The sequence below is a fragment of the Galleria mellonella genome, unplaced genomic scaffold (genome assembly GCF_026898425.1).
Source record: "Galleria mellonella isolate WM207_F2 unplaced genomic scaffold, CSIRO_AGI_GalMel_v1 utg89, whole genome shotgun sequence".
NCBI classification, from domain to species: domain Eukaryota; kingdom Metazoa; phylum Arthropoda; class Insecta; order Lepidoptera; family Pyralidae; genus Galleria; species Galleria mellonella.
The window spans coordinates 342853-362076 of NW_026442169.1; the positions used below are offsets into that span (position 1 = coordinate 342853).

At 36.6% G+C, this 19224-nt stretch overlaps 2 protein-coding genes across 2 annotated transcripts in view; one reads left to right on the forward strand and one right to left on the reverse strand.

Moving 5' to 3' along the window:
- Window positions 1-17298, forward strand: part of LOC113519946 (high affinity cationic amino acid transporter 1) — a 63067-nt gene extending 45769 nt beyond the window's left edge. Inside the window, exons 3-11 of the mRNA XM_026905200.3 lie at window positions 1032-1316; window positions 2866-2970; window positions 4417-4703; window positions 5763-6000; window positions 6865-6967; window positions 7652-7812; window positions 9191-9333; window positions 11780-11888; window positions 12667-17298. Of these exons, the coding sequence (XP_026761001.2) occupies window positions 1032-1316; window positions 2866-2970; window positions 4417-4703; window positions 5763-6000; window positions 6865-6967; window positions 7652-7812; window positions 9191-9333; window positions 11780-11888; window positions 12667-12785 (1550 nt within the window). The 3' untranslated portion in view covers window positions 12786-17298. The remainder of the gene's footprint in view (window positions 1-1031; window positions 1317-2865; window positions 2971-4416; window positions 4704-5762; window positions 6001-6864; window positions 6968-7651; window positions 7813-9190; window positions 9334-11779; window positions 11889-12666) is intronic.
- LOC113519922 (unconventional myosin ID) overlaps window positions 1-19224 on the reverse strand; it is a 295622-nt gene that overhangs the window by 136626 nt on the left and 139772 nt on the right. The gene's annotated exons all lie outside the window — the stretch shown is intronic.

The following is a 19224-nucleotide window of genomic DNA, read 5'->3' on the forward strand; positions in this document are numbered from 1 at the left end:
AAAGGTTGTCTGGAAGAGATTGCTTAGCGATAAGGCCGCCTTTTGTATCACTTCCCATTAATATTTATTGTATCTATTATATTATAAATAGTGGATTAAAGTGTAAAATAAATAAACAAGAATTAGCGTTAACGGACATATTGATAAAAAATTTTCATATATTTAAAATTATAGGAAGAAAACATCGTGCCCAGGTGATATAGAACTTCTTTTATAAATCCCAGTGGTCGTGAGTTCGATTCTGATTGACACAAAAAAATTATAATCTGTAGTAACATTATAGAGAAAAAATATTGTTGCCTCTTTATCTTGCTTTTATGTGATTAAGTTTATATAATTAAATATTCGTTTTGTTTGTAAATATTGTTAAACTTTATATTCGATATAACTCTTTGAAGGGAACGATAACGAGTCTTAATTCATTTATTCATAGACAGGAAAGATTTTTTTTCTCTTTATTGTACCGCCTACTTATTTCTATGTTTTCTCAATAATTGACTGGTGGGGGAAAAGGAAGACTGAGAATCCCATTGCTAGCAATATACCCAACCAGGTCGACCTCCTCGCGCTTCTCCCTGGAAACTATCATGGTTAATTCCTGATGAGTTGATCATGATGGGCTAATTGGCCTGTTTTCATTCTCATCTATCATCCCTCACTGGTGTTCCGACAGCGTATCCCGTTAGCGCAGGCGGAGTAACCATACCATTTTCACCGATCAAAAAAAATGGTTAACTGGTAAAGAACACCGTCCGGTGTTAATTCCGACATATACATAGAGTTTCACAGTGCATTAGAATTTAAATAAATAACTAAAAATAAAAAAGAAAGATTTATTTTTTTAAATTCTTTAAATGCTTAGTTGATTTCTAAAATTTTCTTACCTATAGAACGCTACATTATCAGAGAAATATGAGCTGTACTTTTGTTTTTAAAAACCGTGCAAAACCGGAACGGGTAACTAGTTTCTTAACAAAAATAACTCCACAAAAGTATTGACCACTTATGATAATGTTTTTTTTTTATTCCAGGTTTATGCTATGCAGAATTCGCCGCAAGAGTACCAAAAGCTGGCTCGGCCTACGTCTACAGTTATGTAAGTGTAGGCGAGTTCATCGCCTTCACAATTGGCTGGAACCTGATCCTGGAGTACGTGATCGGAACAGCCAGCGTGGCCAAGGGGATGGCCAATTACATTGACAGCTTATGCAATAACACCATGGCGAAAACCATGACCGAAGTTGCGCCGATCAACATCAGCTTCTTAGCTGACTATCCGGACTTCTTCGCGTTTGCATTGGTGTTGCTTATTACGAGTAAGTAAATTTCTTACCTGCCATGTGGTCCCGGCGTAGATTGGCCACCCTTCCTTCTTCTTTTCCCGTATGTGTCGTCGAGAAATGAGTAATAGCGTGCCACTTAAAACATCACCAAAGCCTAAAACAATTCTAAAACAAACAGAAGTATTTTGTACAAGAATTTGTAGAAAAAATGTCTAATTTAATCTAAATAAAGTTCCTTCTCTGAATCGAAATTAAAATTTTTAACAAATACATGAATTATTGCTATTTTTGCAAGTTCAATACCATACAAATTTAGATTTGTCACGTGCACACATTTATGAAACACACACACTAGTGTAACGTCTGTCTTGTCTCGTTTTGTGATTGCATTGTTTCAATCAATAATAATAAATAAGATGGCTAGTGTATGTATTGAGCAAAATGCAAACGCTGCCTACAGTGACGCAAATTTAGCGTCATTTCCATATTTTAGTGTCTGCTTTTTTCCTTATCTTTTGTTATTATAATTGGTTTGAGGTTGTTACTCCATTTTTAAACTCCATAGCTAATTAGGATCCTCCAGTTGTACTTGCAACGTAGTTATGGCACGAAAAATTTAAAGCTGTTTAAATAATAAATATGTATAATAATATATATATATATATATGTCTTTACCTATGATTTAGTCTACGTGTGCCGGATATGTTTACAGACCAGGACAACAAGTATCCTTTATACTTCTCCATCTTATACAGTACGTATGTACCAAATTTCATAATGATAAGTTATAAGGCAACAAGGTTATAAGGGCAGAGGAAGACCTAAAAAGACATGGATGGACTGTATGAAAGATGACATGACCAGAATGGGAGTGAATGTGGAAATGACTGCGAATAGAGAAGAATGGAAGAAAAAAACATATTACGCCGACCCCAAATAATAATTGGGATAAGCGTAGAAAGATGACGAGATATAAGGCAACAAACTCACTTTGAAGTTTAAAATGTTCGTGAGGATTATGCAAGTTGCTACTAGATGGAATTCGAAAGTCCTCTTAATAAAAATATAAGGCTTTCGTATAATCTATATTGCTATGACAAGCATTTTGAATGATCCATCCACATACAGCCTTTATGACGATGCAAATTAAGGATGAAATTTGAATGGTAACACAATTCCTACTATAATTTTATATTGGCGCTACTGGCATCCATCAGTGTGGGATAAGTATCTATAAAGTTGTCGGTTGGTTGATCGCGACTTACACATCATGACCACCACTATGGTTTACAATCAGGATGAGAGATTAAATGAACCTGAGCTTAATGTTACTGAAGCTGCTCAGCAAAATATTAAACTATCTATCCCCACAGACCTCAATTTAATTAGGTTTGCTAACGATAGGATAGAGTCACAATCGACTAACTGACCTGCTTTCATCGTCACCTATCATCCCTCACTGGTGCCCTGCCGGCGTATACCGATAGCACAAGCGGGTCTACCATCCCATTATCTTTCATTAAAAAAAAAAGATAGGATAGGATTTACTTCCATTTTACTAATGTATTAATTTATTTTCCAGTTCTCCTGGCCATCGGCGTGAAGGAGTCTACAAAACTGAACAATGTGTTCACAGCGCTGAACATGATCACTGTCATCGTCGTGGTCATCGCCGGCGCTGTCAAAAGTAATTATCTTGGATTTCTTTTACTGTCCCATAGTTAATCACGATCTCGCCTGATGAAAAGCGATGATGTGATCTACGGTAGGAGCTCGTGGTCCCACGAATAACCTATCCATATTTGTCTTAAATTGGTGCAGACTATATTTGGATGAAAAACATAAGCAGAGAGAGAGAGAGTTCTTTTTTTGGATGGGTGAAAATGGTATGGTACCCCGCCTGCGCTAACGGGATATGCTGACAGAGCACCAGTGAAGGGTGATAGATAAGAATGAAAACAGGCCAATTAGCCCATCATGATGAATTCGTCAGGAATTAACCATGATAGTTTCCAGGGAAAACCGCGAAGAGGTCGACCTGGTTGGGTATAATGCTAGCAATGGGATTCTCAGTCTCCATTACTAACAATCCCTTTCCCCCCGAGAGAGAGTTCTATGTCTATTATTAAATTCCCACTTTGATCTGTTTAATTGAATACATCCTATATATTTAATTTGCCAGATAGGCATTTGTGGATCTACGTTATTATTTATCAGTAATCAATTGGAAGGAATAAAATTCATAGATGTTAAGGGAGAAACCAAAGAACAGGTAGCTAGACAATATGAAAGGTAATACAGAGAGATAAGAGAGCGTAAGTTCATACCCGAGCTCACTCAGAGGATCTACTCATACGTCTTTTAGGTTCATCATTTCAGCCGTTAACTGTCCACTGCTAAATATAAGTCTTCTCCATAAGGGGAGTTTTGCCAGTAGTTACCATGCTTGACAGGCAAATTGGCAACTGCAGTTAGACTTTTAGAGATATTTTAAGAGGAACGCTGCTGGTCATCCCTCTACAATTAATTTCCTTTAGTCGCCTCTTACGAGACCCACGGGAAAGAAATGAAGGGCCTATTCTATTTTGGGACCACACGGCCAATCTTTTAGTTTACTACCTCGATGATATAAATATAAGCCCACTTTTTCTTTTTCTATCTTGGTAACTAAAATTCCAGGATTATGTTTCCAAGATTTAGAGGGATTTTTTATGTACTACACCTACCTATGTCTACCAGAGGGAGACTATGTACAAAAGTCGATTGCTTGGGTACCTCTGTCCTATTCGTGTTTCAACCATGAAGCAGTTGTTTGCATGACTGTGTTTCGGTTTGAAGGATGGGATATGGCGTGAATTTACTGGGTACAGAGGAATAACATCTGAGTCCTCAGGAATGACAACGCATGGGGGGTATCATGGGCGAAACAGTATACCCTGTTATGTCCATGGTACTGCTCATGTCTATAGGCGACGGTTACCACTTTCCATCAGGTGGACCGTCAGCTTGTTTGCCATTCTAAGTTGTATAAAACAAAACACTACAATATACTGGAACCAAAAATCAGATAACACCACTCAGCCGCATTTTTTTAGCTTAAACAGGGTTTATAAATTAATCAACTATCCTCTAGGTAATCCAGACAACTGGAGGATTAAGTTAGAGGACATACCAGCGGAACACAGAAGCGAAGCGGGCGAAGGAGGCTTCATGCCGTGGGGAGTAGCTGGCGTGATGGCCGGCGCTGCGAAATGCTTCTTCGGTTTCGTTGGCTTCGACTGTGTTGCCACCACGGGGGAGGAAGCTAAAAATCCCAAGAGAGATATCCCCCTGTCCATTGTGATGTCTCTGGTTATCATTTTCGTGTCGTACTTCAGCATAGCTACAGTGCTGACCATGATGTGGCCGTATTATCTACAGGTCAGTATAAAACTCATACATTTTACTGGTTAGCAGATAAAGGTGTATGCAGAAGAGTTTGTATGGTCTCCTTCTATTTAAGAATAAAAATAAAAAAAAAACAATCGATTCTAAACTCTTGTATAAATATAAAATACTATCACGTCATTCTCTCTGATACCTAAAGTCACTGAAATATTTTTAACAAAATTAATGGCAGTCAGGCCCGCGCTCACATCACAGCCGCTCATGATTAAGGGTCACGAATTGATCCCGATACTAGTCGAGCTTTCTCGATCTAATGACACGTAAGTTAAACCGGTAGTTATTCTATTAAATAAAAGCTAATGGGTATGTGTAGACTTTTCAGTGATTTGATAATAAGCCCATCTGTGCTACGAGTACATGCTGGTGGGGTACAAGGGAATGATGATAGGTGAAAATTATAGGAAGTTAGGTCATTTGGCCCATCGTGACGAATTGGAATCACAGTTCGACAGCTCTCAAGATCGAATTCCAACTCAAATATGTTGGCTGTACATGTTTTTGTTCATTTTACAAGTTAATTATGTTTTTTTGTGAACATATTGTTAATCTTTGTTATCAGTATTCTTTCTTTGAAGGATTTCCTTCAAAAAAGGATACAGATCATTGTTTAATAAAGAGTTTTCACACATTTATTCATTCATTTTTAAATCGTTTAGAAATAATTGTCACGTGCTTGGTGCTTCAAAGGGCACGTGTACACCGAAGGTAAAGTTAACCCTTAACACTAGAGGCTCCTTAACATCTTCCATATTAGCTATAAATCTCCTCATCATCTTTCGACTGCCATTTCGTTCACGCACCTTTTGCGACACGTAACCTCTAAACCAGGCATCTTCAGGTAAATTATTTGATCGCTGCTCGGAGTTTAAACTATGAATTTTCAGATTTATTACTAATATGGAAGGTTGTGGAACTTCTGGAAGTAATAGTGGTGATCAATTTTCAAGCGTTAATTGTCACAGACATAGTAATGTTAGCAGAATTAAACAAAATAATTCTAATGGAATAACTAGTGATTGTTCTTGTTCCCAGGACGCAGATGCCCCTTTCCCCCACGTGTTCACGGAAACAGGCCTGCCGGTCATCAAATGGATTGTCACTATTGGGGCCATCTTCGCACTTTGCACCAGCCTGCTGGGCGCCATGTTCCCATTGCCCCGCGTGCTGTATGCGATGGGCAGTGATGGCGTATTGTTCAGACCATTATCTGCCATCAACGGCTGGACTAAGACTCCTGTGCTTGCGACTATTCTAAGTGGATTGTTATCAGGTATATATTTATAATCATATCTGTCTTTAACTGTCGCAATAGTTGCCACGGTTGGCAGGCGGATTGGCAACCGCAGTCAAGCTTTAGAGATGTTTTAGTAGGGACGCTGCTTCCCATCCCTCGTCACTTAAGTTCTCTTAGTCACCTCTTAGTAGACCCACGAAAAAGGAAGGGGTAGCTCATTCTATGCGGGGACTACACGTCTTTACCTCTTATGCAATTGCCAAAACAGTCACTATAAAATTTTGGTATACACATGGTATGTATTCGACATATAGATGAGTTGGTTACTTTATTTCGGTCAATAAATAATTAGGTACCATTCCAAAAATCCCGCCTGCGCTAACGGTATACACTGGCGGGGCACCAGTGAGGGATGGTAGATGAGGATGAGAAGGCAGGTTAATTAGCCCATCGTGATGAATATACCTGGAATTCAGCACAATGGTTTTCAGGGTAAAGATTGACTGACAGAGTATTTTTTTTTGGGTAAAAATAGTATGGTAACCCCGCCTACGCTAACGGTATACGCTGGCAGAGCACCAGTGAAGGGTGATAGATGAGAATGAAAAACAGGCCAGTTAGCCCATGATGATGAATTCATCAGGAATTAATCATGATAGTTTCCAGAGGGAACCGCGAGGAGGTCGACCTGGTTGGGTATATTGCTAGCAATGAGACTGCTAGTCCACATTACTAATAATCCCTTCCACCCCAGCCGTATTATTACTTGCAACTTACTATTCATACTTATCCCTTAATGCAGACGTACCACAAAATGGATAAAACTTACTCCTGATTTCAGGTTCTTCGAAATGTTGCTCTTTCGAAAACTAACTAAAACAGAATTCGTATCGTTTCCAGCATTAATGGCGGCGATCTTCAACCTGAACCAGTTAATAGACATGATGTCAATTGGCACTCTCCTGGCGTACACCATCGTCGCTACCAGCGTGCTTATACTGAGGTAAACATTTATCTTCTGTAATGATATAAAGACAAACATCTTGACGGATTTATTAAAATACAGCAAAATGAGCTAAAGTTTTTAGCTTTACTTTTCATTAACCTAGTAGTGTAGGTGGGATTTACCTGATGAACAAGTGGTAACAGTTACGTAAAGACAACATTAGCTGACTGTGCGGTTCTTCATAAGTTATCATTACTAAGGACAAAAATTCCCTTGTGCCCTATAATTTTACTGTAATATCCCACTCTTCAAACCAAGACATAGTAATGCAAGCAAGCAAGCTGCTTCGAAGCAGAAACATCACTGGAACGGTTGATGTAGACGACTTTTGCATAGTCATTTTGTTAACCCCTGTGTGGATGCTTACGTATATTTGTGCAATATAAAGTTTCTTTCTTTTCCTTATTTCTTTCTTCTTTCTTTCTTTCTCCTTTCTTTCTTCTTTCTTTCTTCTTTCCTTCTTCTTTTTTCTTTCTTCATTTCTTCTTTCTTTATTCTTTCTTCTTCTTCTCTCTTTTTTCGTCTTCCTTAAAAAAGGAAAAGGAAAGAAAGCTTTACTTTTCCTTTCTCCATTCCCTTATCTTTTTTCTCTAAACTGTAACAATAATGGGAACAGTTCATTTCTACCACTGACTGAGTACCTCATCCAGAAGAATAGTCATGAGTCTATTAATTTTGAAGGTATGAGGACACCGATGACGTGGCAAGCCACCTGCAGCGGTCCAGCAAACCTCTGCCCGAGACTCCGTACACGGTCGCGCGGCAAACATTCAATCTGCTAGGTCTGAAGACACCCACCAGTCTCTCGGCCAATATTGCCAAAACTACTATATTTATATTCTGTAAGTAATCATACATTTTATAATGTTAATCAACCGACTTCAAATAACGGAGGAGGTTTTTAATTCAGTTGTAATTTTTTATGTTCAATTATAAACTAATTTTGAAAATTGTTTTTATCTGTGTGTTTATACTTTCAAATAGGGCTGATACAAATTTCATCACAACAAGTTTCGTGAACTGCCATGATGACCCGGCATGGAATAGGCCATCCCATCTTTTCCTGTGGATGTCGTAAAAGGAGACTAAGGGGACTTGATGGTCGAGAGATGGGCAACAGTGTCTCTAGTAAAACATCACCAAATTAAGGCCTATGTTTAATCACCAGAGGGAGACTTTGTACAAAAGTCGATTGCTTAAGTACCTCTGTCCCATTCGTGTTTCAACCGTGAAGCAGTTGTGTTTGCATAACTGTGTTTCGGTTTGAAGGGTGGGATATGGCGTGAAATTACTGGATACAGAGGAATAACACCTGAGTCCTCAGGAATGGCAACGCATGGGGGGTATCGTGGGCGAAACAGTATACTCTGTTATGTCCATGGTACTGCTCATGTCTACAGGCGACGGTTACCACTTTCCATCAGGTGGGCCGTCAGCTTGTTTGCCATTCTAAGTTGTATAAAAAAAATAATAGTGGGCAGTTAACAGCTAATATGATGGTGTACCTGATGCATAAATGCAAAAAATAAAAGGTTACGTTTTATTTTCGTGTAAAACGAGTTATGTTTTATAATTCTCTATCTGTTTGTAGTCAGCGCTTGTCGTTACTACCTCACAATAATTCTTCAAACTATACGGATCACCATATTACTATCATATCAGCCTTTTACTGTCCACTGCTGAACATAAGCCTCCCTCTTGGGGGGTTTTGCTGGGCTTAGCAGGCGGATTGGCAACCGCAGTTAGGCTTTGGAGATGTTTTAAAAGGGACGCTGCTGCCCGTCCCTCGCCCTCCCTTAGTCGCTTTTTTCGACACCCACGGGAAAGGAAGGGGTGAACTATTCTATGCTGGGACCATACGGTCAACTATACGGACACTATCAAATAAATTTTACTAACCAAGAAAAAATATAAACAAAACTCGAACCAAATTCCTGATGTAGCTTGTTGTGATGATGATGATGATGGTGGTGTTTTTTTTTTGATGGGTGAAAACGGAATGGTAACCCCACCCGCGCTATCTGTATACACCGGCGGGGCACCAGTAAAGAGTAAGAGGTGTGGACGAAGCAGGTCAGCTAGTCCATCGTGATGAATTCATCATGATTCCAGGGGGAACCGCATGATGTCAACCTAGCTGGGTTTGGGTTTCATTGTTGGCAATGAATCAGCTAGATTCCATTACTAACAATCCCTTACCCCGTGGCGGTGATGTTGCAGTCGTGCTGTCGCTGGTGACGTGCGTGGTGGGCGGGTGGGGCGGCGGCGCGGCGGCGCTGGGCGCGCTGGGCGGCGCGCTGCTCGTGCTGCTCGCTGTGCTGTACCGGCAGCCGCGCCACCACCTCCAACATCTCAGCTTCGCGGTCAGTGGCCACTTCTTTTTAGGGTGAAAATGGTACGGTAACCCCGCCCGCGCTAACAGGATACGCTGGCGGAGCACCAGTGAAGAGTGATAGGTGAGAATGAAAACAGGCCAGTTAGCCCAACATGACGAATTCATCGGGAATTAACCACGATAAAGGACAGAGGTACCCAAGCAATCAATCGACTTTTGTACAAAGTCTCCCTCTGGTTTTCACTCCGTGTAAAAAAGCGACGTTGCCGCTTTAGTCACAGTGAACAGCTTTAAGAATGGCGTTGTTGACTAGAAAATTAAAAAAATGCATTTTATCCAATAACTATTAATCATCGCGGGACATTTACGTGTGACCAGTAGTAAAGTTCGCGCTCTTATTTCATTGCCGCGTCCAGGGCATAGTCCACGCCACGTGGTCCTCACAATTTTTTTTTATTACAGAATAAAAAATATAATTATTATATTTAATCTTCGCAAATACGAGGTTTGTCCGGAAAGTACGTATAAAAGTTTTTTAAAAATTTTATTTTACAATTATTCAGGTAAATCAATTTTATCCCCTTCAAAGTACTCCCCCTGTGACATAATGCACTTGTGCCAACGCCGTTTCCACTGTGAGAAGGCTCCTTGAAAGTCCTCTGGTTGTAGGTTTCTCAGCTGCCCCGTCGTAGCTTTTTTTATCTCATTTATGTCCCCCAAATGCCGCCCCCGAAGTACCAATTTGGTTTTTGGGAACAAGAAGAAGTCACACGGGGCCAAATCCGGCGAATAGGGGGGGTGTTCGGTCACCGTAATGGAATTTTTACTCAAAAACTCACGGACAACAAGAGAGGTGTGGGCAGGGGCATTGTCGTGGTGAAGAATCCAACGCCCCTCTCGCGCCAATTCTGGACGAACTCGTGCCACACGAGCTTTGAGGCGTCTGAGCACATCGACGTAGAATTTTCCATCAACTGTCTGGCCTGGAAGGACGAATTCTTGATGGACAATCCCCCGAACATCGAAAAAAACAATCAACATTGTCTTGACATTTGAGCGGGATTTTCTTGATTTTTTTGTTCGTGGTTCCCCGGATGTCTTCCACTCTTTGCTTTGGGATTTTAATTCGACATCAAATTCGTAGAACCAAGACTCATCTCCAGTGATAACTCGGTTCAAAAAGTCACCATTCTCTTCGGCTTCCAACCAGTCCTCACAGCAAGCAACTCTTCGTGATTTTTGATCCGGGGACAAAAGCTTGGGAACGATCTTGGCGCAAATTTTTTTCATTTGAAGTTCGTTTCTTAGAATTTCGTGGACCACGGTTTTGCCCAAATTAAGCTCTTCAGCCACCTGTCTGACCGTTAAACGACGGTCCCCATTAACACAAGTTCGAATTCTTTCCACGTTTTCGTCGGAATGTGAAGTGGAAGGACGTCCTGAACGTGGGTCATCTTGAACGCTTTCTCGGCCCTCTCTGAATCTTTTTAGCCACTTGTGGACGGTTGGTTCCTTCACAGCATCATCCCCATAAACTGTTCTGAGATCGGCAAAAATTTCACGGCCATTCTTGCCGAGTTTCGAGAGAAACTTGATTACGACGCGCTGCTCTTCAACGGAAGCGGGCTCCATGCCGACGGGGTTTCGTTAAGAGGTAACTTCACAGATGGCGTGACAAGCCAGTTCGCACCGCACGGCGGTCAGACCAGAACTGAAGCATTGTTAGGGACATAAGGAAGGGGTCCTACGCTTACCTGGCCTCCCCACTCCTCTTTCTCGCATTCCAGAACACTTTTATACGAACTTTCCGGACAGACCTCGTATGACCACATTTCTGATTTCCGCAATCAACTCAAGTGGCTTCCGATTCGCCTTTGCAGGAACTGGCACATCCTATCTCTTATTTACACTATTCTTTTCCATCCTTCAACTCCCGATTACCTCAAAATGTGCTTTGAGTTTCATGTCGATTTTCAGGGTCGTACATTGCGCAGCGCGAGATCCCTTCGTTTAGTAACTCCTATTCATTCTTCTAAATTCAATTCCTATTTTTTCACTACCCAAGCTATCCGTCTCTGGAACTCCTTGCCTCTTTTTATTAGATCAGCGCAATCTCTTGCCTCGTTCAAGAGGCAGGTAAAATCTCATTACCTAACTCTCTTATTATTATTTTTATTATAAATACATATTGCCTATTGTATGGTCCCGGCATAGAATAGGCCACCCCTTCCTTTCCCGTGGATGTCGTAAGAGGCGACTAAAGTAGGGCGAGGAATGGACAACAGCATCCCTCTTAAAACATATCCAAAGCTTAACTACGGTTGCCAATCCGCCTGCCAAGCGTGGTCACTACTGGCAAAATCTCCCATATAGGGGAGGCATATGACACCCACGGGAAAAAAAAAGATGGCCCATTCTATGCCGGGATCACAGGACTTAAAAACCCAATACAATGGACTAATCCCTCGTTCCAGGTACCCCTAGTGCCTCTAATACCGTACCTGAGTGTTTGCATGAACGTGTACCTTATGGTCCAACTGGACTACCAGACTTGGGTGCGATTCGTCATATGGCTGGCTATAGGTGAGTTCTGTTTTTATTTTTCAAACTGCTTTTACCATTTTATTATATGGCTAGTGATAGATAAAAGTCAAATAAATCATGATCTTCCTACCCTTATCCCAATTATTATTAACGGTATACTCTGTTATGTCCATGGTACTGCTCATGTCTATAGGCGACGGTTACCACTTTCCATCAGGTGGGCCGTCAGCTTGTTTGTCGTTCTAAGTTGTATAAAGAAACTCGCTTTAAATAATAATATCTGGGAGTTTCTCCAGTAGTTGCCACGCTTGGCAAGCGAGTTGGCAACTGCAGTTAGGCTTTTAAAAATGTTATAAGAGGGACGTTGCAGCCCATCCCTCGGCCATTAAGTCCCCTTAGTCGCCTCTTACGACACCCACGGAAAAGGAAGGGGTGGCCTCTTCTATGCTGGGACCACACGGCAAGGTCGAGTCCTACTAATCTATATAAATTATAATACATACATACATATCTGTCACGCCCGTCTCCCATTAGGGTAGGCAGAAACAATGGAACGCCAAATGCTTCGATTCAAACAAACCTCTTTCGCTTCCTCCACATTCATCAATCTTTTCATACACGCTCGCCGGTTACGGGTACTTTTAAATTGGCCCTTCTTCAGCACGTCGTCTATTCGGTCGACATACGTCCGTCTAGAGTGGCCCCTACCGACATCTCCATTCATTATATTAATTGTGAAATTCATTAATAATCTATAATTATTAAATATAATTATTTTTTTAATTTATGTCATGTTTTTTTTTTAATTCACCTACAGGTTACCTCATATACTTCGTATACGGCATCAGGAACAGTTCGTTGAACGAGAAGGAAATACCGATGGCGAACGGCAACGGTAAAACGGAGGACAAGCATGACATGACTACCAAGTTTTGAATAACCACTCGAAATGTACTAACAACAAGGAATTACATAGAAGGAGTGATAAAATTGTCAATTCACAGCAGGCTAGTGTATAGAAAATGTTATACGGCCGTATAACCCTACCAAATTCAGATGCAACTTGCTTGCATACTTTCTACATAAACTGTGTCGTATATATAACCTAGTAATGTAAAATTTGTCATTGACAAATAAATGACATATCAAACATTTTCTATACACTAGCCTGCTATGAATTGAGAAAAATAGCAACTGACGGTGTATCTTTCGTCCTCTTTTTACTAATTATATTTGCATAAGAAAAAAGGAGGCAGCCATATGATTTACAGTTTTTATTTTATCATTCCTTCTATGTAATTCCTTGTTTTTAGGAAATGTATACAGTAATATGACTATGGTTACAAGTAATGCAGGGATAGTCCTAAAATGTGCGGGTCACCTGTTTTTTATGTACGTGGCATATTTAGTAAATAATATTTATATATCTTTTTTTGTAAGTAGTTATTTAAAAATAGGACAAACAAACAAATATCATCGTCATCTTCACCATTTCGGCCGTTATCCATCCACTGCTGGGCATAGGCCTGCCCTATAGACTGCCATAAGGAACGGTCTTAAGCCACCTACATATATTCGCTGACTCCCTGAAATGCATTTGAGAAAAAAATGCTAAATCATAAATAAGTACATACCTAATTAATAAAAAAACTTTTTTTTAATAATTAGGTAATTAATAAAAACTATTTTTTTTTTATATAAAATTAATATATGTTAAATAAGTAATTAATTGTAAATTGTGTTGTAAAATCTTTATTGTAAATAAATTATATTGGACATATTAAAAGATCTAATATACAATGGCGGACTTATCCCATAGAGGGATCTCTTACAGTACTTGAATGACATTGCACTTATTAATAATAAAATATAAAACCATAAATAAATTAAAATTATAATTAAATAATTATAAATAGTTTATTTTTTATATAACAAAATTTACTAAATATGCCAAATATAAAAAAGAAATTAGATATAAGTACTTTTGTGGTTTCAAAATTATTATAGTTTTTTTTATTAAGGCCTCAACAACTTAGCCTTTGTACTAATTTCCGACAGTGACGAATAGGGTTACCGACTGTGCCTATAGTTAAATTAGGTTTAAAATGGGTGAAAACCATTTTACAGGGTTTTAAAATAGTATATTTAATCAGAGTGAAATCTTTTAATCGTTAATATTCAATTTAGAGAGTATTTTACCAGTTAAAATAGTAATTTTGATTTTCACCACCGTACTACAACCCGCCACAAACTAAAGTTTCATCCCAATCATCTGGACGAGTGGCGGTCTTCCACCGTGCGTTTTTCAAGGCACTTTCTTCCACGCACAACCATTCAGTGGAATCAACTTCCAGTAGCAGTATTTCCTGTGTTGTAAAAAAAATTCTAAAGAAACGTATATTTTCGTAAAAAAAACGATAAAACATTTTAAGCCTCTCTTAACACGACACGACCGGCTGTCAAATTAATATGAGATTATTTTTCAACCCATATTTCTTCAGGGGGAGCGTTCCGTTTCACTAGCAAAATACTTTCTTAAAAGGGTGCTAATGTTTTAAATTTTACCATGTATAGTAGAAATAGAGAAAACAATACACACAACAATTTTAAAGACATAACATTTGTTTGAGACAAATTTTAGAAGCGCGTGAGTACCGTACCTTAAGTGTTGCCATTTCTAAATTTACTTTCTTCTATTTTTTTTTTTTTATATATATCTTAATTTTTTATTTCTGTATTTAAATATTCGTGTATGAATTTGACGGCGAATTAACGTACTTATTAATTGTATTTTTTTATCCATTAATTGTTTATAATCAGTTCAAGTGTTCGTAATACATTTTGTTTTTCTTGTAAACAACATGTGTACTCGTTTAGACTACTGACTTTATTAAAGTGACATAGAGTAATACGTATATTAGAAACTTATGCATTGCAAAGTAATCTTCAAGCAATTTTGAATTAAAACTATAACGATTAATTGTAATTATCACCTAATTAACCTAAACAAAATTTTACAAGGAACTCAGAAAACATAATGAAATCAAATAGTAAAAGACTTGGTTTTGGTTTTAATATCAATTCTCAGAATATTGGTGTAGTATATATTTACACTTTATAACTTAGAAAAAGGAATGAGTAAGTTGGAAATTTACTTACTAATGAATGCTAATGTTTGTGTTAGGTGGGGATTACACCTTATCCCCTTTACTCATAAACACTAGAAATCTTCTACAAACGTTTTTTTAGTTACTAAAGTGTTTTATTACTTTCTTTCTAATTAAAAATGTATTGCAAGTGAAAAAAACAAAACAGTAGCTAAAATAGCTTTATGAGAGGTTTGTTTTTTTTTTTTTTTTAAATAATGTTTAATTTTTTTTATAAAATAATATTACAACTAAGTAAATACCATGACCATTAAAGAAAGGTTAATTAAATTAATAAATAATTTAGAGTGTAATCGTGACGAAGCGTCTGTCTTATCGAAATTTCTATACAATAGTACAAATTGGAATTAAGAAAACTTGATATAGTCCATTTGACTGGGAAGCAACAAAATCTATGTAGAACAAGCTGTTTCCCGTGACTTCGCTCGCGATTACCAATAGCTCTTATTTAATAAATACTGCATTATCATGGTATATTTATTGTACTTAAATTTATAATGGAAATATTTTTTCTTTAGAAAACTACATTATATTTTCTTAAAATATATTTTTTTCTTTAGGCTTTAGACTTTTTCTTTAAACATATTTTGTTTAGTCTTCGAAGACTCTAAATGAATTTGTTTATTTAAAAAAGTTTATTTTTTTTTTTAATTTGGAAATATATAAGTTTTAAGAAATTATACAGGGAATAAACTTTTATCTAGTAGAATATATTAAATTTACATTTATTTTAGAAAGGTAGGTATGATATTAATTTTGTCTAAGGATAAACTTATATAAGTGAATTATGTACCTATTTTATTTTATTACTTATAATGATCTTTAAAATATGTTAAAATTGTATAAATTACTTCCATTCCTATAACTCCTGTGAAAAAATGTAAAGCACAGTTTATATTATTTTCATATTTTAAACTAGATCATATATATGTAGATAGAGCTTAGAGTGTCAAAAATACCCTAAAAAAACGATTAATCATATAAAGCATCTGTATGGTGACACTCTTGTCTATGTAATTCAAAATTTTAGTACATTCAACTTGTACAATTCCAGTGATAACTATGTAACGACAAATTTATACACACTAGTTTAATGTGATATACACAAATAGATGATGTAAGTTGTATTGTTAAATTAGAAGAGACGCCTATTTGTTCTAAACGGGTTAAACCCAACGTAGATAAAATAGTGTTTACGAGCCATTTCTACGCATTGTATTATGTTGTTAATTTATATAGAAATGTAGCTATCATGAATATTGAAACTTGAACCGAATGAATCAAGAAATTAACTGTAAAATAAAAAAATTAAAAGTTATAAAAAAGACATGAAAAAAAAGTTAGAAATTTTTCAAATTTGTATAGTTTCGATCATTTTAACACTATGATTGATTAGGTTTATGACGTATAAAACATCACTCTTCATCTATGGGTCCGATTTCTATATGAACGAATATCATGGTATGCAGAAAATTCGGCTTAGGATCTTCGGATTCAAGCTTCATGATAGAGCTACAAATAAGGGCTCTTTCTCATACTTACTGCACTGTTTATAAGAGTGTTTACGCAGAGGGCTCTTTTCATGTAAACTCTGAACATAGCCCGCTATTGTTGCTTTATGAAGTGGCCCTAACAAACAGTTTTTTTTTTTTTATTTTGCTTTACTTTTGCTTGAATATTAATGTGACATCTACATGAGAGCGAACTTACCAGAAACTGTTATGTGTCATAGACAATTGTTTATTAATTTACAATGAAACTACTCTATGGTCGTTTCAATTGTAAGAAACATGCCTAATAGTTTGTATGTAGATAAAGGCTTATATTTTTTTTACTATTTTGTACACATTTAGTTTTATGAAAAGTCTACGCAATTAGTACTGTATAAGGGACTAAAAGCAGTGCGTTCATGTATCATACATACAAATATAGCACAAAGGATTCCTTAGAGACTCACATAATATGCATAATTCAATGTTATAGAAACAGATTTATCATTCTTAACAATTATATATTCCGTTTTGTTTTACATAAAATTTAGTAAAAAATTTCATAGAATTACTTAATATTATAAATAAATAATAATTTACTTAGATGTTTAACAGAAACATCGATAAAAAACACCCGCTAGAGTGGTTTCATTTAAAATGCACGTGATTTGATTGTGAGACAATATTTGTGATGTAACTTAGTAGACATAAGTTCTAGTTTTAATTTTAACTGTGATTTAACGGAGATAGATTGTAACATTATGAGAATAAATTATTTTTAATTGAGAATAATAGTTATTTATAAACTTACACGTGTTCGTGTACAACGAAAGTCACTTTTAGTAGCAATTTTCAAGTACTTTCAAGCAACTTCAAAAAACAAGCAGGTTATTAATTCGGATGAATTTCTTTTACGTTTGTTACCTCATCGCTCCATCATTTGTAAATCGATTTGGAAAATTCTTGTTTTTCTGTGAAAACATAGAAGTTTTATCAAAATTGTTTCAGTTTCATTATATATTACTGAATTTACCGAGTACAGAGGAATAACATCTGAGTCCTCAGGAATGGCAACGCATGGGGGTATCATGGGCGAAACAGTATACTCTGTTATGTCCATGGTACTGCTCATGTCTATAGGCGACGGTGACCACTTTCCATCAGGTGGGCCGTCAGCTTTTTTGCCATTCTAAGTTGCATAATAAAAAAGAAACTAAAGTTTTTAATTTTATGGTGACGAAATTCATAATTATTAAAATTAAAAACATATCACAAGCCATACTGTTTATTAAAACACAATTAATGCAAATTTACAAAACACTTAAAAAGCTAGTTTCTTTTCAATTTTCACAGCGCTCATTGATAGGAAAGATTTTGTCTTAATATCATAATTTGTACCTAGAATCCCATACATACATATTAATTCATACAAAAAAAATACAAAATTATTCCTATTTGCATATAAGTAGAAATGGTAATATCTAACATCTATATTTTGCTTTCTTCTGGACATTCATGACATTGCAATATCGCTCATACCAGTCGGATATATATATATATATATATATATATATATATATATATATATATATATATATATATATATATATATATATATATATATATATATATATATATATATATATATATATATATCCATTACATTACGAGCGGGTTTTTCTTTCAATATTATATATTGGCCTAGCGGCCCGTCCCAGCTTCCCGTCCCGCACGGATGAACATTTTTACATTTTAAAAAGTGGCCATTAAGCCTGCACACGCGACGGAAGCTTAAAAGTAACTTCTCCCGTTTTCCCAACATTTCCCTTCACTGCTCTGCTCCTATTGATCGTAGCGTAATGAAAAATATACTACAACCTGCCCAGGAGTATGATGAATAATTGTACCAAGTTTCGTTAAAATATGTCGAGTAGTTTTTGTTTCTATAACGATAACCAATCTATTTATCTATACTTATAATAAATCTGTAGAGAGGTCAATTCTGTACATGAAATATATTTCCAAAATAACTATCAGGCGGTGATTAGTGGTCGATACTGATGCTAAAAATGCAATCAGCAAAATTTTTGCTTGTCTGTCTGTCTGTATGTTCGTTATAGAAATAAGAACTACTCGAAGGATTTTAAGGAATGCACACTAATTCCCGTAAGTACGCAGTTGAAATAATATAGGTAGGTACATACATATAATTGTATGTATATATTTGTGTTTCTATATTAGAATTGTCCATCGTGTACAATAGCCTTAACAATGAAACTGTTTAAATAAATAAAATTGTATGTACTCTTTGATGTTACAGGATTAAAAGAAAAAGTTTTTGAACACTATAGTTAGTCACGATTATGTATATTTTGGATAATATATAAATCAGAGGTTCCCAAACTGTACCAATAAATTTTGTCACAGGATCTTTGCCTAATTATCATTAAAAAATAGATATTTTTTATTATTGTACACTAAGATGTACAAACAGTAATACACTAAAATTAAACTATAAATGCATACCAAACAGACAAACTTTGAGAACCCCTGATTTTGAGAAGAAAAATACAAGTAATAATATTGCACGGTGAGAATATTCGAGAAAAAGAAAACTAAGTACATAAAGTGCTTGATTCATAACACACAAAATTAATTCAAAGTGGTATTGGAATCAAAATAATTTCATAATCATATACTAGCGTCACTGTACTGGGA